Source organism: Bufo bufo, chromosome 2, assembly GCF_905171765.1.
Source record: "Bufo bufo chromosome 2, aBufBuf1.1, whole genome shotgun sequence".
Classification (NCBI taxonomy): domain Eukaryota; kingdom Metazoa; phylum Chordata; class Amphibia; order Anura; family Bufonidae; genus Bufo; species Bufo bufo.
In genome coordinates this window covers 380,745,257-380,771,123 of record NC_053390.1, presented here as the reverse complement: position 1 = coordinate 380,771,123, position 25,867 = coordinate 380,745,257, and the positions used below count along the sequence as shown (strand labels likewise).

Below are 25,867 nucleotides of genomic sequence, written 5' to 3'. Positions count from 1 at the left end.
ACAGCATTAAAATCGAAGTGTTTGACCGAAACAACTTGGAATTGATGATCTGAAGCTTGATTCGCTCAACAAATACTGTCTACACAAAGTTTTTGCCACCTATTAGTTGGCTTACTTTGCATAAAAATTTTGTTGCAAAATTCTGTCGCAATGTCACCTCTTAACTTACATGCCTTGTCGGATGCAGCAGAAAAAGTGTCTAAAGCTCTTTGTGAAGGTGGCGCAAGGCATGTGCACTGGCTCATTTGAGACAGGAAATCTGCCAAGGTATGCCTATGACAAAAGAATGAGCTCTAATAGATCAAAGAGACTGGAGAAACTTCTTCAATCAATACAACCTATAAGGGCTGTTTCACACGAGCGGATGTCGGGCGTGTCATACACGGCATGAAAGAGAGCCAAGCCCCGCTCCGGACAGCAGAGACACGGAGCAGTAACATGATGGATAATGCTCCGTGCCGCTCTGTGATCTTTTTACTACAAATCAGATTTCAATTGATATACCTTCCATTTCTAGATTTCGCCTTTCATTTCTACATCTCACCTGTAAGGTCATCATGCACTTATCATTCAGCCACACTTTTCCAGTTGTATCCCATGATCCGCTTAGCAGGGTGCCAAACTTTCCAGACGAAAGACTGCATACTGGACATAAAAAACAGTAGATAGACAATATATTTGGATATAGGTATATATGTAGATATTTACCCAACCCAAGATATGTGTACACTTTATGATCTATGGAGGTTTTGAACTCTGTCTCCCGCCGTTCTTGAAAATGCGGGGCACACAGAGCTGGTTTGGTGCTGTGCCCCCTTTTAAGTTTTCCCTGCATACTGGAAGTCCCCTCTGCAGGGAGGTGCAACAATCAGGGCTCCAGATGGCGACCAAAATGGTCGCCAACGCGACTTGGAATTGCAAAATGGCAACAAGACTTTGTAGTCTTGTCGCCATTTGCGCCTAGACCCTCCGCTGTTCTGCCTCTTTAAGAAGAAAGGGCTTTCATCCAGCAGACACACGCGAGTTGCACTGACATGGCACGCGCTGCTCTCAGAGAGCGCCATGTTCTCCTCAGCAGCACAGGGGAGAAGGAGGCAGTCCCTCCCCCTGTGCCGCTGCCACCAATGGACTGATAGCAGGGAGGAGGGGAGGGGCTGTGGCCACTGCGTCACCAATGAATATAGTTTATTGCCTGAATACAAAAGCAGGCTGGGGGTGCCGGCCATATCCCATACACGGCACCCAGCTTCTATGACTGACCGCTGAGATCCGCCACAGGGGTTAATTGTGGCAGATCGCAGTGCGCAGTCATAGAGGCCGGGTATGGGATATGGCCGGCACCCACAGCCTGCGTTTGTATTCAGGCATAAACTATATTCACTTAAATGAATGTGTTAATTATATTAATTGGTGGCGCAGTGTACCTCCCCCCAACCCCAGTATTATAAATTATAATTATTGGTGGTCCAGTGCGCCCCCAACCCCCCCAGTATAACTATTATAATCATTGGTGGCGCAGTGGCCACAGGTGCCCCACACATTGTTATATTCATTTCTGGCAGTGGCCAGAGCGTCCCCTCCCTTCCTCCTCATTGGTGGTGCAGTGGCAGCTTCTGATCGGAGCCAGAGCAGTGTAATCCTGGGGCTCCAATCGGTTACCATGGCAGCCAGGACACTACTGAAGTCCTCGCTGCCATGGTCAGCTCCCTGCTGCTGTGTGTACTATGCACAGAACAGCAGGGAGAGTGTGAAGTCCTATTCACCCTGATAGATCTCTATCAGGGTGAATAGGACAAGGGATTAAAAGATCCCTTCCCCAATTTTACATATAAAATATATAAACAATAAAAAATAAACATATAACATATCTCCCCGCCCAAAAAAGTGAAAACTATTAAAATACTAAAAATATCTCCTATGCGGTGAATGCCCTAACAGAAAAAACACGCAATTTGCCATTTTTTTGTCACATTGTCCCCCCAAAAAATAGGATAGGACTGTTCTATTACGGTCCAGACGTTCCATAAAATGCAGAATGTTTTATTTTTTTCTCATGGTATCAAGTATCGCAATACTTTATGGTATCGAAATCGAATCAAAATTTTGGAATCGTGACAACCCTAAGTAAGACATGTCTTTTTTTATTATACCGTAATTATATGCATTTTAAATTTGGAAACAAAAAATTTAATTTGGCTCCTAAATTTTTTCGGAAGAATGTACTGCTTCGGGTACGAAAATACTACAGGAATTAGACCACCAGGGAGGTTAACCATGTAAAGGAGGGACACCTACCTGTGTTCTTGTGGCCTTTCAGAATATACAGAGGATCTGCGCTGTTAAGACTGAATACACAAATGTTGTGGTCGTTTCCGCCGGTGGCAATCAGTCCTCGTGGGTAGGTATCGCTTGGTGGGATGTAGCATACGCAGGACACAAAGTTGGAGTGTCCCTTCATACGATTCAACTCAATGAAACCTCTGCTGGGACTAAAAATGTACAATATCTATTAGTTAATCCTCAAGCTCATATTTAGGGTGGTCACATATAGCCATTACATACAGCACACAAATGAGATCCTGTACGAGCCATGAAATAGAATTCAAAGAGGTTCAACCCTATGTATTCAGACACACGGGTAGGGTCGATACTGGTGATTAAAAGAATACCTATCTTCTGAAAATCGGTTGTAGCATTCCTGAGGAAAAATAAAAAAAATTCTGCAAATTAGAGCTTTGGTGCACTGAGAGGCAAGGCCTAGCTCTGCTGTGCACTTCAGCTCCTCAACTTTCTGATGCTCGGGGCACTAAAGCCCTCACTTGTATAAAAAAAAAAATGAAAGTCTTTACCCACAACCAATTTTCACAAGACAGGTACCATTTCAATCAGCAGGATCAACCCTACAGGCAGCATGCCTGGTTTACTAGGGTTGATCTGGCTGACAGATGCCCTTTAAGCACAACTCTTATGTAGGGTTATATAATGTAGTCAGCATGGGTCATTGGACATGAAATCACACAATACATGTTCAAAACTTTGAAGCTGGCCCAAGGCACATTCACTGTCAGCTTGTACAGTGGTCTACTTTATTAAGGCGCTTTATTATGCTAGAAATTTGGGGATCCGCAAAAGACTGATCCCGGCTAAAAGCCTGCCACCATTTTATTTTCTTGTTACAAATGAAACTAAATAAAATAAAATAAAATAAAACATTAGTAATTAGTATAGTACCCCAAAAATGTGCAAACTAATAAAATATACAAGTATTTATCACATATGTGAACGTCATGATACATCAAAATGGCTGAATTGCCATTTGTTGGTTGCTTCACCTTCCCAAAAAATTTAATCAAAAATGATCAATACTGCGAGGTGGACATACAGTGAGGGGGTACAGTCACTGCGAGGTGGATATACAGTGAGGGGCTACAGTCACTGCGAGGTGGATATACAGTGAGGGGGTACAGTCACTGCGAGGTGGACATACAGTGAGGGGGTACAGTCACTGCGAGGTGGACATACAGTGAGGGGGTACAGTCACTGCGAGGTGGATATACAGTGAGGGGGTACAGTCACTGCGAGGTGGATATACAGTGAGGGGGTACAGTCACTGCGAGGTGGATATACAGTGAGGGGGTACAGTCACTGCGAGGTGGATATACAGTGAGGGGGTACAGTCACTGCGAGGTGGACATACAGTGAGGGGGTACAGTCACTGCGAGGTGGACATACAGTGAGGGGGTACAGTCACTGCGAGGTGGACATACAGTGAGGGGGTACAGTCACTGCGAGGTGGACATACAGTGAGGGGGTACAGTCACGGCGAGGTGGATATACAGTGAGGGGGTACAGTCACTGCGAGGTGGATATACAGTGAGGGGGTACAGTCACTGCGAGGTGGATATACAGTGAGGGGGTACAGTCACTGCGAGGTGGACATACAGTGAGGGGGTACAGTCACTGCGAGGTGGACATACAGTGAGGGGGTACAGTCACTGCGAGGTGGACATACAGTGAGGGGGTACAGTCACTGCGAGGTGGATATACAGTGAGGGGGTACAGTCACTGCGAGGTGGATATACAGTGAGGGGGTACAGTCACTGCGAGGTGGATATACAGTGAGGGGGTACAGTCACTGCGAGGTGGATATACAGTGAGGGGGTACAGTCACTGCGAGGTGGATATACAGTGAGGGGGTACAGTCACTGCGAGGTGGATATACAGTGAGGGGGTACAGTCACTGCGAGGTGGATATACAGTGAGGGGGTACAGTCACTGCGAGGTGGATATACAGTGAGGGGGTACAGTCACTGCGAGGTGGATATACAGTGAGGGGGTACAGTCACTGCGAGGTGGACATACAGTGAGGGGGTACAGTCACTGCGAGGTGGATATACAGTGAGGGGGTACAGTCACTGCGAGGTGGATATACAGTGAGGGGGTACAGTCACTGCGAGGTGGATATACAGTGAGGGGGTACAGTCACTGCGAGGTGGACATACAGTGAGGGGGTACAGTCACTGCGAGGTGGACATACAGTGAGGGGGTACAGTCACTGCGAGGTGGATATACAGTGAGGGGGTACAGTCACTGCGAGGTGGATATACAGTGAGGGGGTACAGTCACTGCGAGTTGGATATACAGTGAGGGGGAACAATCACTGCGAGGTGGACATACAGTGAGGGGGTACAGTCACTGCGAGGTGGACATACAGTGAGGGGGTACAGTCACTGCGAGGTGGATATACAGTGAGGGGGTACAGTCACTGCGAGGTGGATATACAGTGAGGGGGTACAGTCACTGCGAGGTGGATATACAGTGAGGGGGTACAGTCACTGCGAGGTGGATATACAGTGAGGGGGTACAGTCACTGCGAGGTGGATATACAGTGAGGGGGTACAGTCACTGCGAGGTGGACATACAGTGAGGGGGTACAGTCACTGCGAGGTGGACATACAGTGAGGGGGTACAGTCACTGCGAGGTGGACATACAGTGAGGGGGTACAGTCACTGCGAGGTGGACATACAGTGAGGGGGTACAGTCACTGCGAGGTGGACATACAGTGAGGGGGTACAGTCACTGCGAGGTGGACATACAGTGAGGGGGAACAATCACTGCGAGGTGGACACACAGTGAGGGGGAACAATCACTGCGAGGTGGACATACAGTGAGGGGGAACAATCACTGCGAGGTGGACATACAGTGAGGGGGAACAATCACTGCGAGGTGGACATACAGTGAGGGGGTACAGTCACTGCGAGGTGGACATACAGTGAGGGGGAACAGTCACTGCGAGGTGGACATACAGTGAGGGGGAACAGTCACTGCGAGGTGGACATACAGTGAGGGGGTACAGTCACTGCGAGGTGGACATACAGTGAGGGGGTACAGTCACTGCGAGGTGGATATACAGTGAGGGGGTACAGTCACTGCGAGGTGGACATACAGTGAGGGGGTACAGTCACTGCGAGGTGGACATACAGTGAGGGGGTACAGTCACTGCGAGGTGGACATACAGTGAGGGGGTACAGTCACTGCGAGGTGGACATACAGTGAGGGGGTACAGTCACTGCGAGGTGGACATACAGTGAGGGGGAACAATCACTGCGAGGTGGACATACAGTGAGGGGGAACAGTCACTGCGAGGTGGACATACAGTGAGGGGGTACAGTCACTGCGAGGTGGACATACAGTGAGGGGGAACAATCACTGCGAGGTGGACATACAGTGAGGGGGTACAGTCACTGCGAGGTGGACATACAGTGAGGGGGTACAGTCACTGCGAGGTGGACATACAGTGAGGGGGTACAGTCACTGCGAGGTGGACATACAGTGAGGGGGTACAGTCACTGCGAGGTGGACATACAGTGAGGGGGAACAATCACTGCGAGGTGGACATACAGTCTCTTACCATTTTTGAGGAGTATTTTTAGCCGATGAGGAGTACGAAGGTTACAGTAATTCAAATAGTTAATACGAAGGCCTACGTAACATTAAGGGTTTGCTATTTATGCAGGGAAACCATTACTAGTATTCTAGAACTGTCGTCCATGCATAAATAGCAAATTTAGACAATTTTTAATTTAGGTGACATCATAAACTAAACATAAGACCACTGCCACCTAAACAGTGCCACCAGTTTTTGCTGGTATAGACGCGAACAGTAGACTCCTTATTACAGTCATTCCTCCAACGCCTAAAGCTGGGGACACTGTTACATGAGAGCTTCCCCCTCTGCAGTGGTCTCAGATTGTAGTTAACTGCTTTTTGATAGAAAATGGACGTACTGCTATTGAAAACTATTAACTGCCTGAATAAGGTACGTTAAAAATAACTTTATTGTGTTCTTTTATAATAAAAAAAAATAATAGGTTCTCCACCAAATCTGGCGATCAGGCTAGTAGTGTGAACTGGTGTATAAAGGATATTTATAAATACTTCCTCCTCAACTCACACCAGAGTGAAGTATTTATAAATACCCTTTATACACCAGTTCACACTACTAGCCTGATCGCCAGATTTGGTGGAGAACTGATTTTTTTTTATAAAAGAACACAAAGTTGTTTTTAACATACCTTATTCAGGCGGTTAATAGTGGTCTCAGATTGGATGCTAATGCTACGTAGTCTTAGGGTGGCACAGAGAGCTCTGCAGAGTCAGGTTGGCACAGTATGAGGCTATGTAGGCTTAGGGTGGCACAGAGAGCTCTGCAGAGTCAGGTTGGCACAGTATGAGGCTATGTAGGCTTAGGGTGGCACAGAGAGCTCTGCAGAGTCAGGTTGGCACAGTATGAGGCTATGTAGGCTTAGGGTAGCACAGAGAGCTCTGCAGGGTTAGGGTGGTAGGCTAGGGAAGCACAGTGTGATAATGTATTGTATGTAGTGCACTGTTATACTATTATAGTGTACATAGTGTGATAATGTACTGTATATACTGTTATAGTGTACATAGGGATACAGTATACGGTATATAGTGTGATAGTGTCCTGGACAATAGTGCACATTGTTTAATAGTGTACGGTATATAGTGGGACAGTGATGCTTTTCCTTGGTCACTACTGTCTGTGTGTGAACCCGACCCTAACGCTCATACAGCCTCCTGTTCCATGGTGCTTGCAGCCTCCTCTCTTCTCCCCTGTTATCTCCAGGACTTGCATTGGCAATGAGAGTAGGGGTATCTGTAAGTCAGACATGCTGTGACATCTGTGTATCAGCCAGGAGGCATGTGCTGGGCCCCGCACCGGGTACACCGGCACATCACAGTCTGCTGCAGCTATAAGCTGCTCCTCCTTTATTTTTCTGGCTATGGGACAATAGAATGACCTGCCCTGAGGGTCTCTCTCCCGTGTCCTCGCTGTCTTGCAGCTGGCGGTCAGACCCAAGTCTGAGGTTGGTGTTGCTTGCTGCTGGTCTCCTGTTGGCGTGACCAGTGCTGAGACCCTCGCTGACTTCTATAAGCAGGAGTCTGAAGCCACTTTTCCTCACTGCTGAGCGCGGTAGTGAAGACGGTCCCCTAGACCTTCTATTGAGGCCGTCTTCAGTACCGCACTCAGCAGGGAGGAGAGACGGCGCTCGGCTGAGCGCTGCAGACTCATCACTATAGGGAAAAACAAGGCACTCAGATCCGGGACCCCCACTAAATTTCACTACACAGCAAGGCCACTTACCCCCGCCAGTGAGGATCGTGCGCCTGCTTCCTTACTTCAGAGCGGTGTGGCATAAGCTCCGGCAGCCCGCTCAAACTGACCAATCACTAAGCTCCTTACTGTAAGGAGCTTTGTTATTGGTTGTTTAAGGCAGCAGCAGCATCGCTGAGCTGCCTGTGCCATTCACAGCGCTTACTGCGCAGATGAATGGCAGGGAAAAGTCTAAGGCGTATCGGTACGCCTTAGACTTTTTCCAGGGAGTAAAATGGCCTGAACAGGCGTCTATGACGCTTGTACAGGCGTTATTGCGACCTCTGAGTGAGGGGGTACAATCACTGCGAGGGGGTACAATCACTGCGAGGGGGTACAATCACTGCGAGGGGGTACAATCACTGCGAGGGGGTACAATCACTGCGAGGGGGTACAATCACTGCGAGGGGGTACACCGAGGTGGACATACAGTGAGGGGCTACACCGAGGTGGACATACAGTGAGGGGCTACACCGAGGTGGACATACAGTGAGGGGCTACACCGAGGTGGACATACAGTGAGGGGCTACACCGAGGTGGACATACAGTGAGGGGCTACACCGAGGTGGACATACAGTGAGGGGCTACACCGAGGTGGACATACAGTGAGGGGCTACACCGAGGTGGACATACAGTGAGGGGCTACACCGAGGTGGACATACAGTGAGGGGCTACACCGAGGTGGACATACAGTGAGGGGCTACACCGAGGTGGACATACAGTGAGGGGCTACACCGAGGTGGACATACAGTGAGGGGCTACACCGAGGTGGACATACAGTGAGGGGCTACACCGAGGTGGACATACAGTGAGGGGCTACACCGAGGTGGACATACAGTGAGGGGCTACACCGAGGTGGACATACAGTGAGGGGCTACACCGAGGTGGACATACAGTGAGGGGCTACACCGAGGTGGACATACAGTGAGGGGCTACACCGAGGTGGACATACAGTGAGGGGCTACACCGAGGTGGACATACAGTGAGGGGCTACACCGAGGTGGACATACAGTGAGGGGCTACACCGAGGTGGACATACAGTGAGGGGCTACACCGAGGTGGACATACAGTGAGGGGCTACACCGAGGTGGACATACAGTGAGGGGCTACACCGAGGTGGACATACAGTGAGGGGCTACACCGAGGTGGACATACAGTGAGGGGCTACACCGAGGTGGACATACAGTGAGGGGCTACACCGAGGTGGACATACAGTGAGGGGCTACACCGAGGTGGACATACAGTGAGGGGCTACACCGAGGTGGACATACAGTGAGGGGCTACACCGAGGTGGACATACAGTGAGGGGCTACACCGAGGTGGACATACAGTGAGGGGCTACACCGAGGTGGACATACAGTGAGGGGCTACACCGAGGTGGACATACAGTGAGGGGCTACACCGAGGTGGACATACAGTGAGGGGTACACCGAGGTGGACATACAGTGAGGGGCTACACCGAGGTGGACATACAGTGAGGGGCTACACCGAGGTGGACATACAGTGAGGGGCTACACCGAGGTGGACATACAGTGAGGGGCTACACCGAGGTGGACATACAGTGAGGGGCTACACCGAGGTGGACATACAGTGAGGGGCTACACCGAGGTGGACATACAGTGAGGGGCTACACCGAGGTGGACATACAGTGAGGGGCTACACCGAGGTGGACATACAGTGAGGGGCTACACCGAGGTGGACATACAGTGAGGGGCTACACCGAGGTGGACATACAGTGAGGGGCTACACCGAGGTGGACATACAGTGAGGGGCTACACCGAGGTGGACATACAGTGAGGGGCTACACCGAGGTGGACATACAGTGAGGGGTACACCGAGGTGGACATACAGTGAGGGGTACACCGAGGTGTATACTTTGAGGTATATACAGTACTATTACACACAACGAACATAGTAGTCCGCATAGGCAGTGGTGTAAAAGAGAAGAGTATCAGTTCATTGCCATGGTTTCCTGGTGGGGTAACGGCAGAACTGGTCCCGGATGACAGGACCGGCCACTTCTCCCCCGGGGTCTCTCACCTGTCCGGCACCCAAAGGCGAGCGCTCCTGTCACGTGATACGGACACGAAACCCTCACCTGGCGACAGGGGGCATTCGACCACCCCACGTACATCCAGTTCGTGTCCGGGGACCGAGCAGCGCAGCCGGTAACACTCGGCCTCCGCCATGACACAGCAACAGCCGCACACAGTACGGAAATGATGCGGCGGAGCACAAAACCGGAGGCACCAACGGAAGTGACGGCAAAGACACTGCCCTCCTGGTGGGGGGTGGGGGCAGCAGGTGGCGGTGTCCCTGCTAATGGGTAGCCTGGCATGGCGCCCACTTCAGGGAGGCTCCAGTACGGTAAAATACGGGCGCGTACCGCAGCGATGAGGGCGTCACTGCTGGTCCATGACGTTGGCTGCGATATGCTCCCTATCAGACGGGATGGCTGTCCTAAAGGGTTAAAGGTGCACTACATAAATGCGTCCCCATGTCCTGTCTGAATACAATGATCCTCTGTAGTATTTGGTGCTGGTAAAAACGGGAGGTTTAGGCTACATGCACTCGACCGTTGTGTGTTCCGCAATTCGCAGAACGGCGTAGACAGCCATTGATATAACTGCCTATTCTTGTCCGCAAAACGTAGGAACAGGACATGTTTTTTTTTTTTTTGCGGACCACAGAACGGAGCAACGGATGCGGAGAGCACACGGAGTGATGTCCGCATCTTTTGCGGCCCCATTGAAGTGAATGGGTCCGTTTTGGCGGCTCGGATGCGGACCAAAACAGCGGCCGTATGCATGAGGCCTTACAGTGCGTTTTATGCAGGAAACCCCAGATTTTGCATGGCCACGTATGGATCCCTGCACACACAACTTTGGCCATAAGAACGTCCAAAAAACTGCATGCAGTCTTTTTAGGTTACCTGCTTTATTTTTATTTATTTTACGGTATGCCGAGTCATTTCCGTTTTATTTGTGGCCCCATTGCTATGAATGGTTTTGCATACGGGCTGCAAAAAAAAGTGTTCGTGTGCATTCGCCAATCAAGTACGTGATATGAAAATGCCTGAAAAGAAAAACCACGGCGAGAGCTCTAGCATGCTGCGTATTTTAAAAGACAGAAAAAACACCTGGAGCAAAAATTCTAAAGCTGCGTGTCCTGCGCCTCATATTTCCCATAGACCTTTAGCCAACATCTGGAGCTGGTGCTTTTACTGGAAACCCATGCGTGAACCCACCCTGTGAGGGATATTAAATGCAGGACAAACATGGCTTTATTGCAATGTTTTTTTTTGCGTCCGTAACATTTAGAATTTCTTTTCCTATTGCTGCATGCTGTGAGGCCTGTTTTAAAATCATCGTCAGGCAGGTGCCTAGATGGGCAAAATAACCTCAAAAACTGCGTAGAAAGGGCTTATTTTAGTCTCCATGTTTAACCCTAGCAGGCAGTATGCTTGGGTAATAGGGTCGATCGTGGTGACAGCTGCTTGTTAACCCCTTCCTACACCATGCTGTAAATATACAGCATAGTAAGCAGTCCATCAACGCCCAATGCTGTATGTTTACATGTCTATGGCAGCAGCTCAGGGACTAAGCTGTCACCTTCAGCAGTGGGTGTTAGTTGTACTATACATCTGACACTGCTGCAATGCCATTTAACCCATAGATGCCACTATCAGCAACCACCGCATCTAAGACGTTCACAGAGTGAGCCATCTACATCTCTTTCGATGCGCCTGCAGGATCCTGATGGTTGCCATGGCAGTCAGAGGCCTGCCATGTACCAAAGCTTGCCAGGCCCTGCCACAGGCAGAGTCTGGTAGGCAAAGTGTCAGTGTAAAACTGATAATTATGGCTGTGTACTGTACCAACCATCAGACCACTGGATCTTCAAGTCTCCAAGTGGGACTTAAAAAAAGTCCCACCTCTAATTATGTTACTTAGCCCGTGCAGTGAACGCCATAAAAAAAAAATTTAAAAACAATGTCAGAATTGCTGTTTTTGTTACCTCCCATAAAATGGCATCAAAAGCGATGAAAAAGTCATATGTAACCCAAAATGGTACCAATAAAAGCTACAGTCTGTCCTGCAAAAAAACAAGTCAATACACAGCTACATTAAAGAGGCTCTTTCATGGGTCCAGACACTAGAGTAGCAGGTTATGTAGGGCATAGAGCAGGGATCTAAGAGCGCTTACTATTTTTCCTGGGCTTCGCTCCGTTCGCCCGCTGTGACCCCGTTCACTATTCCCGCCTGGTATGCTGCTAATGAATAGCATCGGTACAGGAGGAGGAGACTGCCATGTTTCTCAATGGGAGTCTCCTTCCCCCGATCACAGCGGAGAGTGTCACAGCCAGGGACAAAAAAAAAAAACACCTTCTCCCTGGCTGTGACGCTCTCCGCTGTGATCGGGAGAAGGAGACGCCTATTGAGAAACAGGGAAGTCTCCTCCTCCCTGTACCGATGCTATTCATTAGCAGCATACCAGGCGGGAGAATTCAACAGGGTCACAGCGGGCGAACGGAGCAGGGCCCAGAAAAAATAGCGCTCTTAGATCCCTGCTCTATGCCCTACATAACCTGCTACTTATTTCATAATGCCTGGACCCATGAAAGGTCCTCTTTAAAGGGGTATCCCCATCACATACAATGGGGACATATCGCTAACATACCCCTATTGTCTGATAGGTGTGGGTCACACCTCTGGGAGAGCTGTGGCTGGAGGACCCTGGGTGTAGATATAGTATAAGGCTCTATTCAGACATCCGTATGAATGGTCCGTATCCGTTCCACAATTATGCGGAACGGGTGCGTACCCATTCATTTTCAATGGGGCCGGAAAAGATGCGGACAGCACACCGTGTGCTGTCCGCATCCGCACTTCCAGTCCGCGGCTCCGCAAAAATGTAGAACATGTTCTATTCTTGTCCACAATAGCGGACAAGAATAGGCATTTTCTATTATAGTGCCGGCCATGTGCACGTGGCCGGTGTCAGTGTTTTGCAGATCCGCAAAACACTTACGGACGTGTGAATGGACCCTAAGTAGATATGTTTGTATATATAGTGTGGGGTTTCGCTCTGGTAGACAGGATTAGCGGACGCAGTATAGAGGCAACAAGTTCTTTGGATCAAACAGTTCGGGGTTTTATTCACACTTTAGGCAAGTGACAAAACAAACAGTCATAATCAAACTAAAAGTCACCTTGCGGTGTTGGTGGTAATTCACACCATGTGGCAATTCTGCCTCAAAGAGTCATTGCTGATAGCAGCACCAACCTGTTTTCACGCCAAACAGGTAGCAAGCCTTCATCCAGACTTCTGAGCTCCACTGTCAGAGGGCGGTAAATCTACATACCTGGCAGTGTTGGCTGGTTTTTATGCCTGGCAAAACCTGGCTTGGAACATGGGGAGTAGTCACCCACCCAACACTTTGACTACTCCCAGTAAGAGCCGTCCCGAATCAGCTATGACAGCCATGCTAACTCTCGAGGTGTCAATTAGCAATAGCTGCTGCGGACACATAAAATACCGGCTCTTCCTTCACTGAGGCCAGGAACCTCAGTGACACATACTTTCCATCCACAACGGTCTCTTACTGTCACGAGGGTGTCAAGAGCCACGCCTGACTCCGTTATACCCGGGGTCAGGAAGTCGCAGCGGGTGGCTGCGCACTCTATGTCTAAAAACAGTGCTGTTTATTGATGGTAGCTTTCTGGGTTTGCCTTGCAATCCTTTTTGGCTCACTCAGGGATCCGTAGCTTCTCCTCCTCAGCTGTTTCTTGTCCAGCAATCCCAACCTCCTTATATTCCCATCTCTCACTTCTCTGGTTGCCAGATATAGAGCTTCCTGCCTGGACTTCTATACTGACCCACTGGAGCTGTGTAGCTGTGTTCCCTGGTTGTTGTTCCAGAACGTTACCCTCTGGATCCCTGTTGGGCCTTGGTGGTCCGCTGTTGTCGCCCACCTGGGATTATATGTTTGTCTGTATTGTCTGTCCTCTCCTTGGTGTTTTCCTCTTAGTGTCAGTGGTGCGGACTAGTGATCCCACCGCCCTGTTCACTACACAGGGCTCATCTTAGGGAAAGCCAGGGTTTAGGCACGTGATCGGCGTACGGGTGAGGAACCCGTCTAGGGACGTCAGGGCAGTCAGGTGCCAGCCGCAAGGTGAGTCAGGGGTCACCACCTTTCCCTCTCCCTTGGACAGGGCCTTCCCATTTCCCTCCCTTTGCGTGACGCCGGTCATTACATTTGCGCCTTCCTACAATAGGTATAGATATGTTTATATATATATGTATAGATACGTATAAGTAGGTATATGTGTGTGTATATATAGATATGTGTAGATATAGTATAAGTAGATATATGTGTATATATAGTGTGACAGAGTGAGAGGTTTGGTCTGGGAAAACAGGTATTTTCCTCCCTGCATGTGCTGCTGGGCTGATTTACAGCCCGGTGAGGTCAAATGCCGGACTGGATTTTAAATGCTGATCCCGGTTTTATCAGCACCTGACTGCTTGTTTTGTCACTTGCCTAAAGTGTGAATAAAACACCAAACTATTTGATCCAAAGAACTTGTTGTTGCCTCTATTCTGCGTCCGCTAATCCTGTCTACCAGAGCGAAACCCCACAATAGGTATACAGTCGTGGCCAAAAGTTTTGAGAATGACAAAAATATTAGCTTTCACAAAGTTTGCTGCTAAACTGCTTTTAGATCTTTGTTTCAGTTGTTTCTGTGATGTAGTGAAATATAATTACACGCACTTCATACGTTTCAAAGGCTTTTATCGACAATTACATGACATTTATGCAAAGAGTCAGTATTTGCAGTGTTGGCCCTTCTTTTTCAGGACCTCTGCAATTCGACTGGGCATGCTCTCAATCAACTTCTGGACCAATTCCTGACTGATAGCAACCCATTCTTTCATAATCACTTCTTGGAGTTTGTCAGAATTAGTGGGTTTTTGTTTGTCCACGCGCCTCTTGAGGATTGACCACAAGTTCTCAATGGGATTAAGATCTGGGGAGTTTCCAGGCCATGGACCCAGAATGTCAACGTTTTGGTCCCCGAGCCACTTAGTTATCACTTTTGCCTTATGGCACGGTGCTCCATCGTGCTGGAAAATGCATTGTTCTTCACCAAACTGTTGTTGGATTGTTGGAAGAAGTTGCTGTTGGAGGGTGTTTTGGTACCATTCTTTATTCATGGCTGTGTTTTTGGGCAAAATTGTGAGTGAATGGTCTCAGGATGCTTTACTGTTGACATGACACAGGACTGATGGTAGCGCTCACCTTTTCTTCTCCGGACAAGCCTTTTTCCAGATGCGCCAAACAATCGGAAAGAGGCTTCATCGGAGAATATGACTTTGCCCCAGTCCTCAGCAGTCCATTCACCATACTTTCTGCAGAAGATCAATCTGTCCCTGATGTTTTTTTTTGGTGAGAAGTGGCTTCTTTGCTGCCCTTCTTGACACCAGGCCATCTTCCAAAAGTCTTCGCCTCACTGTGCGTGCAGATGCGCTCACACCTGCCTGCTGCCATTCCTGAGCAAGCTCTGCACTGGTGGCACTCCGATCCCGCAGCTGAATCCTCTTTAGGAGACGATCCTGGCGCTTGCTGGACTTTCTTGGACGCCCTGAAGCCTTCTTAACAAGAATTGAACCTCTTTCCTTGAAGTTCTTGATGATCCTATAAATTGTTGATTGAGGTGCAATCTTAGTAGCCACAATATCCTTGCCTGTGAAGCAATTTTTATGCAACACAATGATGGCTGCACGCGTTTCTTTGCAGGTCACCATGGTTAACAATGGAAGAACAATGATTTCAAGCATCACCCTCCTTTTAACAGGTCAAGTCTGCCATTTTAACCCAATCAGACTGACATAATGATCTCCAGCCTTGTGCTCGTCAACATTCTCACCTGAGTTAACAAGATGATTACTGAAATAATCTCAGCAGGTCCTTTAATGACAGCAATGAAATGCAGTGGAAAGTTTTTTTTGGGATTAAGTTAATTTTCATGGCAAAGAAGGACTATGCAATTCATCTGATCACGCTTCATAACATTCTGGAGTATATGCAAATTGCTATTATAAAAACTTAAGCAGCAACTTTTCCAATTTACAATATTTTTGTCATTCTCAAAACTTTTGGCCACGACTGTAGATACATGTAGATATAGTATAAGTAGATATATGTATGTGTATAGATATGTATAAGTAGGTTTATGTGTATATATAGATAAGAGTAGATCTATGTATGTGTGTGTGTGTATACACTGCTCAAAAAAATAAAGGGAACACAAAAATAACACATCCTAGATCTGAGTTAATTAAATATTCTTCTGAAATACTTTGTTCTTTACATAGTTGAATGTGCTGACAACAAAATCACACAAAAATAAAAAAATTGAAATCAAATTTTTCAACCCATGGAGGTCTGGATTTGGAGTCACACTCAAAATTAAAGTGGAAAAACACACTACAGGCTGATCCAACTTTGATGTAATGTCCTTAAAACAAGTCAAAATGAGGCTCAGTAGTGTGTGTGGCCTCCACGTGCCTGTATGACCTCCCTACAACGCCTGTGCATGCTCCTGATGAGGTGGCGGACGGTCTCCTGAGGGATCTCCTCCCAGACCTGGACTAAAGCATCTGCCAACTCCTGGACAGTCTGTGGTGCAACGTGACGTTGGTGGATAGAGCGAGACATGATGTTCCAGATGTGCTCAATTGGATTCAGGTCTGGGGAACGGGCGGGCCAGTCCATAGCATCAATGCCTTCGTCTTGCAGGAACTGCTGACACACTCCAGCCACATGAGGTCTAGCATTGTCTTGCATTAGGAGGAACCCAGGGCCAACCGCACCAGCATATGGTCTCACAAGAGGTCTGAGGATCTCATCTCGGTACCTAATGGCAGTCAGGCTACCTTTGGCGAGCACATGGAGGGCTGTGCGGCCCTCCAAAGAAATGCCACCCCACACCATTACTGACCCAATGCCAAACCGGTCATGCTGGAGGATGTTGCAGGCAGCAGAACGTTCTCCACAGCGTCTCCAGACTCTGTCACATGTGCTCAGTGTGAACCTGCTTTCATCTGTGAAGAGCACAGGGTGCCAGTGGCGAATTTGCCAATCTTGGTGTTCTCTGGCAAATGCCAAACGTCCTGCACGGTGTTGGGCTGTAAGCACAACCCCCATCTGTGGACGTCGGGCCCTCATATCACCCTCATGGAGTCTGTTTCTGACCGTTTGAGCAGACACATGCACATTTGTGGCCTGCTGGAGGTCATTTTGCAGGGCTCTGGCAGTGCTCCTCCTGTTCCTCCTTGCACAAAGGCGGAGGTAGCGGTCCTGCTGCTGGGTTGATGCCCTCCTACGGCCTCCTCCACGTCTCCTGATGTACTGGCCTGTCTCCTGGTAGCGCCTCCATGCTCTGGACACTACGCTGACAGACACAGCAAACCTTCTTGCCACAGCTCGCATTGATGTGCCATCCTGGATAAGCTGCACTACCTGAGCCACTTGTGTGGGTTGTAGACTCCGTCTCATGCTACCACTAGAGTGAAAGCACCGCCAGCATTCAAAAGTGACCAAAACATCAGCCAGGAAGCATAGGAACTGCGAAGTGCTCTGTGGTCACCACCTGCAGAACCACTCCTTTATTGGGGGTGTCTTGCTAATTGCCTATAATTTCCACCTGTTGTCTATCCCATTTGCACAACAGCATGTGAAATTGATTGTCACTCAGTGTTGCTTCCTAAGTGGACAGTTTGATTTCACAGAAGTGTGATTGACTTGGAGTTACATTGTGTTGTTTAAGTGTTTCCTTTATTTTTTTGAGCAGTGTATATATATATATATATATATATATATATATAATGAAGAAAGACACCGCAGCACGTCCGTTTGGTGAAAAAAGTGGGACCCTTTATTCACCTGTGCGACGTTTCGGTCCGCTTACTGGGACCATTTTCAAGCAATTGCTTGAAAATGGTCCCAGTAAGCGGACCGAAACGTCGCACAGGTGAATAAAGGGTCCCACTTTTTTCACCAAACGGACGTGCTGCGGTGTCTTTCTTCATTCTACATTGTACACCTTGGTAAGGTGTTTTTCGCCGCTGGCACCCACACTTAACTACCAGGAGTGCTGCCTTGATTTTCTTTCCTATATATATATATATATATATATATAGCAGAAATAATTGACTGTAGACTTGTAATTGTTTAATAAATACTTTATTATTCAAGTACAGCATATGGTCTTTTGTAGTTGCCATAGTACAACATACGTAGTTCAGGAAAGGTAGAATAAAGGAAATAGGCAGAGTCGTCAAAAGCAGGTTTATGCCTATTTATTAATATTAATTATTAATATTAAGCCAAAATATTAATAATATTTCCTTTAACACTGCGCAAAATAAATCTGACACTTTAGTAAATGCGCGCTCTGTATTTAGTGCAGTGCCAGACAAAATTGGCTTTTTCTATTTTTATTTTTTTTGTGCATTTTATACAACAGGTGATCATCACACGCTATTTTGGTGAGTATTTGAGAAAACTTACATTTCAAAATTGTATTTTCATTGGTAATGGCTGTGTACAAACAGCATTTATGTGTGTATTTAAAAAAAAGTTACGCTTGCATCACAGACTGAGATTTGGTGTGTGGTAGAAGACAGAGGCATATTTGGTTAGGAAATGTTTGGCAAAAGAAAATGAGTAATTTCTAGGTTCATCCACTAGTAACGTGTCCGCTCCTGCCGCCACTGAAAACCCACCACAGCCAGACATCATCTGCTGCACCTTGTCTGTCATGTTCCATACTGTACTGCCACTGCTGCCACCAACTGCTGCTACCACCACACAGCCAAACATCTCCTGCACCTTGTCAGTCATGTTCCATACTGCCACTGCTGCCACCAACTGCTACTACCACCACACAGCCAGACATCTCCTGCACCTTGTCCGTCATGTTATATACTGCCACTGCTGCCACCAACTGCTACTACCACCACACAGCCAGACATCTCCTGCGCCTTGTCCGTCATGTTCCATACTGCCACTGCTGCCACCAACTGCTACTACCACCACACAGCCAGACATCTCCTGCACCTTGTCCGTCATGTTATATACTGCCACTGCTGCCACCAACTGCTACTACCACCACACAGCCAAACATCTCCTGCACCTTGTCAGTCATGTTCCATACTGCCACCAACAGCTTCTACCACTACACAGCCAGACATCTCCTGCGCCTTGTCCGTCATGTTCCATACTGCCACTGCTGCCACCAACTGCTACTACCACCACACAGCCAGACATCTCCTGCGCTTTGTCAGTCATGTTCCATACTGCCACTGCTGCCACCAACTGCTACTACCACCACACAGCCAGACATCTCCTGCGCCTTGTCCGTCATGTTCCATACTGCCACTGCTGCCACCAACTGCTACTACCACCACACAGCCAGACATCTCCTGCACCTTGTCCGTCATGTTATATACTGCCACTGCTGCCACCAACTGCTACTACCACCACACAGCCAGACATCTCCTGCGCTTTGTCAGTCATGTTCCATACTGCCACTGCTGCCACCAACTGCTACCACCACACAGCCAGACATCTCCTGCACCTTGTCCGTCATGTTATATACTGCCACTGCTGCCACCAACTGCTACTACCACCACACAGCCAGACATCTCCTGCGCCTTGTCCGTCATGTTCCATACTGCCACTGCTGCCACCAACTGCTACTACCACCACACAGCCAGACATCTCCTGCACCTTGTCCGTCATGTTCCATACTGCCACTGCTGCCACCAACTGCTACTACCACCACACAGCCAGACATCTACTGCACCTTGTCCGTCATGTTCCATACTGCCACTGCTGCCACCAACTGCTACTACCACCACACAGCCAGACATCTACTGCACCTTGTCCGTCATGTTCCCATACTGTACTGCAACTGCTGCCACCAGTTACTACTACCACTAGTTCCTCAACCATCCCCAGTACACAGCCAGACATTATTTAATATTCAAATCCAGCCTTGTCCATGATGTTCCATACTGTACAGCCATTTATGTTGATGCGCCACTGCTGCTTCCACTACTACACAGCGAGACATCTGCTGCTTTGCCCACATCATGTTCCGAACAGTATTACCGCTGATGACAACTAGCCACCCCAGCTATCACCATCACACAGCCAGTTATCTGTCGCCGTTATGTCCGCCCTGATCTCTTCTGTATTGGAAATGTAGGCAACACCCATCTAGGATCTGCGCCTCATAAAGGAATACATTTTGGAAGGCCATTAAAAAAAAAGCCACTTCATTTCTGAACAATAATCACAGCCACCAATTTTTTATCAAATTTGTGTAACAACTTCCTAGTTCTTAATAGATGGAAAAAGTCCTTTCGGAGTATGGATAATAGCCATTTCGATGTGAGAGACGGCTAAATCACATCCCTCAAACGGACCTCAGCAGTATGAATAATCCCTAGTACATAATAGATGGAAAAGGTCCATCTGGGGTATGTAAAATAGACAGTACACTGTGAGCCGGCTAAATACCATGCCTGAAGAGGACCTCAGCAGCAGGAAACCTCTCTGTATATAACACATAGAAAAGGTCCGTCTGGGGTATGGGAAAGTTGAATTAGTCTTACCGGTAATTCCTTTTTCGCGAATCCTCCATGACGGCACCTTACTTGGAGATTATCCTCCTCCTCCAGCCAGGCAGGGACAGGAAGGTTCAAAAGGGCCCGCCTCCTCACTTATCTTCAGTGTCTTCTGGACTTGACAGGCCCTAAACTTACACACTCATTCGTGACCTTCACCAGTTATTTATCCATTCTCTGTTATACATATTAAATCTCATACATATAACTCTAGACTAATTATTTAATTTTATAACTAGTCTTTTTTTTTTTTTGGGGGGGGGGGAATATAAGCGGTGCCGTCATGGAGGATTCGCGAAAAAGGAATTACCGGTAAGACTAATTCAACTTTTCCCCTCCCCTCCATGACGGCACCTTACTTGGAGAACTAACAGATTAGTCAATTAGGGAGGGACAACTGCTTGTAAAACTTTCCTACCGTAGGATAGGTCTCTTTTAGAATCAATATCTATCCTATAGTGTTTTACAAAGGTATGAGGATTCGACCAGGTTGCTGCCCTACAGATCTGATCCAAGGAAGCGGATGCTTCTTTCGCCCATGAAGTCGAAACTGCCCTTGTTGAATGAGCCTTGATATTTACCGGGGGTCGTTCCCCTATTGCTATGTAGGCTTCTGAGATAGCCGATTTTAACCAGCTTGAAATAGACGGTTTGGACGCTTTTAATCCTTTCCTACCCCCTAAGAATTGGACAAATAGGTTATTAGATTTTCTCCAGTTTTTAGTTTCTGATATATACTTCAGAACACACCTTCTGACATCCAAAGTGTGAAAAGCCTCTTCTTTTTTAGATCTGGGATTTTCACAGAATGAAGGAAGAACCACCTCCTCCATCCTATGGAACTCCGAGACAACCTTAGGTAGAAAGGAATTGTCGAACCTTAGAATTATTCTGTCGTCCCTGATCGCCATGAAGGGTTTTTTAACCGAGAAAGCCTGTATCTCATTAACCCTACGTGCAGAGGTAATGGCCACTAGAAATACTGTTTTAAGGGTCAGATATCGGATATTTGCTGACTCTAAGGGCTCAAAGGGGGGTTTAGTGAGACCGGAGAGGACAGACCTTAAATCCCACGGAGCGACCAGAGGTCTACTCCGGGGTCTGAGTCTGACGGTTCCCTTCATGAAGCGAATGATCCACGGATTAAGAGCTATTTTTTCGTCTAAATAGGCACTTAAAGCTGAAATTTGGACTCTAAGAGTGCTAGGTTTTAACCCTTTATTAAAACCTTCTTGAAGAAAATCTAGAATAGACAGAATACTCCCCACGGAGTTAGAAGAATTTTCTGAACACCAGGAAACATATCTATTCCAGGTTTTGCGGTAAATTTGATTAGTGACATCTTTTTTGCCGGCTAGCATGGTATTAATTACTCTGTCCGATAAACCCTTAGATTTTAAGACTGCCCTTTCAGGATCCAAACATAGAGATGCAGACTTTGCGTCTTTGGGTGGAAAACTGGCCCTTGACAGAGGAGGTCTTCCGACCAGGGTAGAATCCATGGATCCTCCTTGGACATCTTTGCCGGGAGAGGAAACCAGGATCTCCTCGGCCAGTTGGGAACAATTAGGATTACCTCGGCCCTCTCTTCTTTTATTTTCCTGAGAACCCTTGGAATCAGAGGCAGAGGTGGGAAACAGTATGCCAGTTGGAAATTCCAAGGAAGAGCTAGTGCATCTGTTCCTGCACTTCTCGGATCCCATGGATCTAGGGAAAAATAAGTGGGTAATTTTGCATTTATTTTGTTTGCAAAGAGGTCTATTTGGGGAAGACCCCACCTTTGTGTTAAGGTCTGGAAAATTTCCTCTTTTAAACTCCACTCCCCCGGATCTAATTTCCTGCGGCTGAGGAAATCCGCTTGGATGTTTTGCGTCCCTTTTAGAAAAATCGCTGATAGGGAGAGGAGATTCTCCTCCGCCCACAAGAAAATCTTGTTGGCTAGGACTTGAAGTTGTTTGCTTTTTGTTCCTCCCTGGTGGTTTATATATGCAACCACCGTCTTGTTGTCGGACCTTATTTGTACGTTGGACCTCTTTAATTCTTCTGAGAAGTAACTCAGAGCCTCCCACACCCTCAGAAGTTCCCGGTGGTTTGATGAGTACCTCTTCTGGGATTGTGACCACTCCCCTTGGGCTGACACTGATTGGAGATGTGCTCCCCAGCCCCATAGACTGGCATCCGTGGTGAGGATCAACTAATCTCTCACTATCCAAGGAACTCCCCTCTGCAAATTTTAATTTGATTCCCACCATTTTAGTGAGGACCGAATGGGATCCGGAATTGTTATTAGACTGTCTAGAGAATCTTGTCTTCGGTTCCATATTTTTAACATGAACGTCTGAAGAGGACGGGAATGTATTTGCGCCCCCCACTTCACTGCCGGGATACAAGCTGTAAAGGATCCTATCAGGGCCATCGTTTGTCTTATGGTGTGGGATCTTTGTTGCCTGAATTGTTTTACTTGGGATTGGATCTTTGTGATCTTTTCTGCTGGTAAAAAGCATTTTTGGCTCACCGAGTCTATGAGAATTCCCAAAAAAACTATTCTTTGTGTGGGAACTAAGTGGGACTTTTCCCGATTTAAAATCCAACCCAGTTCCTCCAGTTTGTCTATCGTTTTGGATAGATTGATCTCTAGGTCTTTCTGGGAGTCCCCCACTATTAAAAGGTCGTCCAGGTATGGGACTATCATTATTTTTTCCCTCCTCAGAGGGGTTATTGCCTCTAGCATAATTTTTGTAAAAAGCCTGGGGGCCGTCGTTATCCCAAAGGGTAGAGCTTGAAACTGGAAATGTTTTTAGATGCCCTTGGACCCATACCGCTATTCTCAAGAACGGTTGTGACCCTGGATGAATGGGTACGTGAAAATACGTATCTTTTAAATCTATGGATGCTAGAAACACCCCTTCTTGTAGAACTTTGACCGTGGTTCTTATAGATTCCATCCTGAATTTTTCGTACTTTATGGACCTGTTCAGGGCTTTCATATTTATGATGAGACGCATTTTCCCGTTTGTTTTTTTTTACTAAGAACACCCTGGAATAACAGCCCAGACCGACTTGGTTCGTTGGTACCGGAACCAAGACGTTCATCTGAACTAGCAGTTCGATTTCTTGTTCCATGCAAAGCTGGAGATGTTCCGAGCTCTGAACTGGAGTCTGAACAAATAAAGAGGGGGGACTTTTGACAAAGGGAATACAGTATCCTTTGTGGAGGGTATTTAGTAACCAGTGGCTGCATGAGTATTTTTCCCAGCAATCCACAAATTTTCCCAGTCTTCCCCCCACTGGGGCTCTGGCGTCATTTCTTGGAAGATTCCTCGGAACGGGGAGAGAACATAAAACCCTTCCCTTTCTGTCTTCCTGATCTCCAGTTTTCAGTTTTACTCCTTTTATTTTGAAAACTAACCTTTTTTTGGGGACGAAAAAAGGGAGCTTTCCTCTTCTTTTTATCCTCTGGGAAGTTCTTTTTGGAATCAGAAGCTTTCTCTAGAATTTTATCTAAGTCCTGACCAAAGAGAAGATTACCATAAAACGGGATGTTACATAGTTTTGCTTTGGAACCTGTGTCTCCGGACCAAGCTTTTAGCCAAAGTGCCCTTCTAGAGTTATTACCTAAAGCCGTAGCTCTTGCGGCCAGCCTGACAGAATCCGCTGTTGTGTCTGACAAAAAATCTACGGCCTTTAATAAAAGAGGGAAGGAGTCTGCAAAGTTTTCATATGGAGTATTGGATTTTAAGAGTACATCTAGTTGTTCCAACCAACTTTTTAGGGACCTAGCAACGGACGTGGCCGCGATATTGGGTTTACCTATGTACTTTTTCTTCCTTAATTTCTATGGTATCCCTGACCGCTTTCAATAGATCGTTTATATCGTCAGATGAAAATAGATAATTTTTAAAATCGCCATCGGAGTCAGAGTTGTTACTATCCTCATCACTATCTGAAGAAATATCAGAGGAGGATGAAGAGGTTTTTATGGGGGATTTTTTCCTGGGCTCCTGTTTTGATGTTGACGGAACGCTAGCGGCTGCAGAAAAATCTGAAAAAGCAGTTTTTATTTCCTGCTTAATCAGGCACTGCAATTCCTGTTTTAGGGATGGGACTTCTTCCCTAACAATGCTATCAATGCATTTTCCACACAGTTTTTTAGCGTAATTATCGGGGAGTTTGGCCGAACATACGCGACATCTGGATATTTTAGATTTCGGCGATATTTTAGGTTTTACAGAGCTATCTTTGTCACTCTTCCATACAGAAAAAGGGAAAAGATGAGAAAGACTTAGTAACAGTGCAAGCAGCATTCCATACTCACAACCTGGATGTCACTCACAGCTACAGGTTGGTCCATAGCTTCCTCCTGATCCATAAGTGCGGATATCTGAGGCTGCAGGAAACTTGCAAACTCTCTGGTCAGAGGCCGACATCCGACTTAACCAGGGCGCCAGTTTTTAAAACTACGTAGGCCGGAAGTCTCCCCAGGACCTCCGACGTCATCCGGCCCGGCAACTCTCCGGCTACCACAATTAGGCCCCCAGATGACGTCACCCACCGGAGCCGAGAATCTCGGGCAGCAGGCAGCCTAGAAACCGGAAGTACTCCTTTGAGTGTCCGGTTGCCGCGGCTAGTCACTACGCGCTGGCGCGCGCGAGTTTTGAATATGGAGAGGACCGCGGCAGGCTCCATGGAACGGCCTTACTTGCCCAAGGTAAGACCGTGGCTGGCGCAATGCACCCGCTACTCCGCGATAGCTCCTGACCGGAGCACGAACGTAGTCCTATCTTCCGCCTGGCAGGGACAGGAAGACACTGAAGATAAGTGAGGAGGCGGGCCCTTTTGAACCTTCCTGTCCCTGCCTGGCTGGAGGAGGAGGATAATCTCCAAGTAAGGTGCCGTCATGGAGGGGAGGGGAAAATAGACAGTACACTGTGTGCAGGCTAAATCCCATGCCTGAAGAGGACCTCACCAGCAGGAAACGTCTCTGTATAGAACATAGAAAAGGTCCGTCTGGGGTATGGGAAATAGACAGTACACTGTGAGCAGGCTAAACTCCATGTCTGAAGAGGACCTCACCAGCAGGAAACGTCTCTGTATAGAACATAGAAAAGGTCCGTCTGGTGTATGTGAAATAGACAGTACACTGTGAGCAGGCTAAACTCCATACCTGAAGAGGACCTCACCAGCAGGAGGACCTCTCTGTATATAACACATAGAAAAGGTCCGTCTGGGGTATGTGAAATAGACAGTACACAGTGAGCAGGCTAAACGCCAGGCCTGAAGAGGACCTCACCAGCAGGAAAACCTCTCTGTATATAACACATAGAAAAGGTCCGTCTGGTGTATGGGAAATAGACAGTACACTGTGAGCAGGATAAACTCCATGCCTGAAGAGGACCTCACCAGCAGGAAACCTCTCTGTATATAACACATAGAAAAGGTCCGTCTGGGGTATGTAAAATAGACAGTACACTGTGAGCAGGCTAAATCCCATG

The 25,867-nt window shown here is 47.5% G+C and overlaps 2 protein-coding genes across 3 annotated transcripts in view; one reads left to right on the top strand and one right to left on the bottom strand.

Moving 5' to 3' along the window:
• Positions 1–9,926, bottom strand: part of PLAA (phospholipase A2 activating protein) — a 47,966-nt gene extending 38,040 nt beyond the window's left edge. Inside the window, exons 1-3 of one of the 2 annotated variants that reach the window (XM_040417180.1) lie at positions 9,775–9,926; positions 2,296–2,489; positions 545–645 (exon numbers count right to left, since the gene is read on the bottom strand). In XM_040417180.1, the coding sequence (XP_040273114.1) occupies positions 545–645; positions 2,296–2,489; positions 9,775–9,791 (312 nt within the window). In that variant the 5' untranslated portion in view covers positions 9,792–9,926. Of the gene's footprint in view, positions 1–544; positions 646–2,295; positions 2,490–9,716 lie in introns of both variants that reach the window. The other variant, XM_040417179.1, reaches the window with a different exon arrangement.
• A 204-nt stretch (positions 9,927–10,130) lies between these two features.
• The window catches only part of IFT74 (intraflagellar transport 74), a 125,540-nt gene continuing 109,803 nt past the window's right edge, over positions 10,131–25,867 (top strand). The window contains exon 1 of the mRNA XM_040417182.1: positions 10,131–10,150. The gene's annotated coding sequence lies outside the window, so the exon portion shown is untranslated. The remainder of the gene's footprint in view (positions 10,151–25,867) is intronic.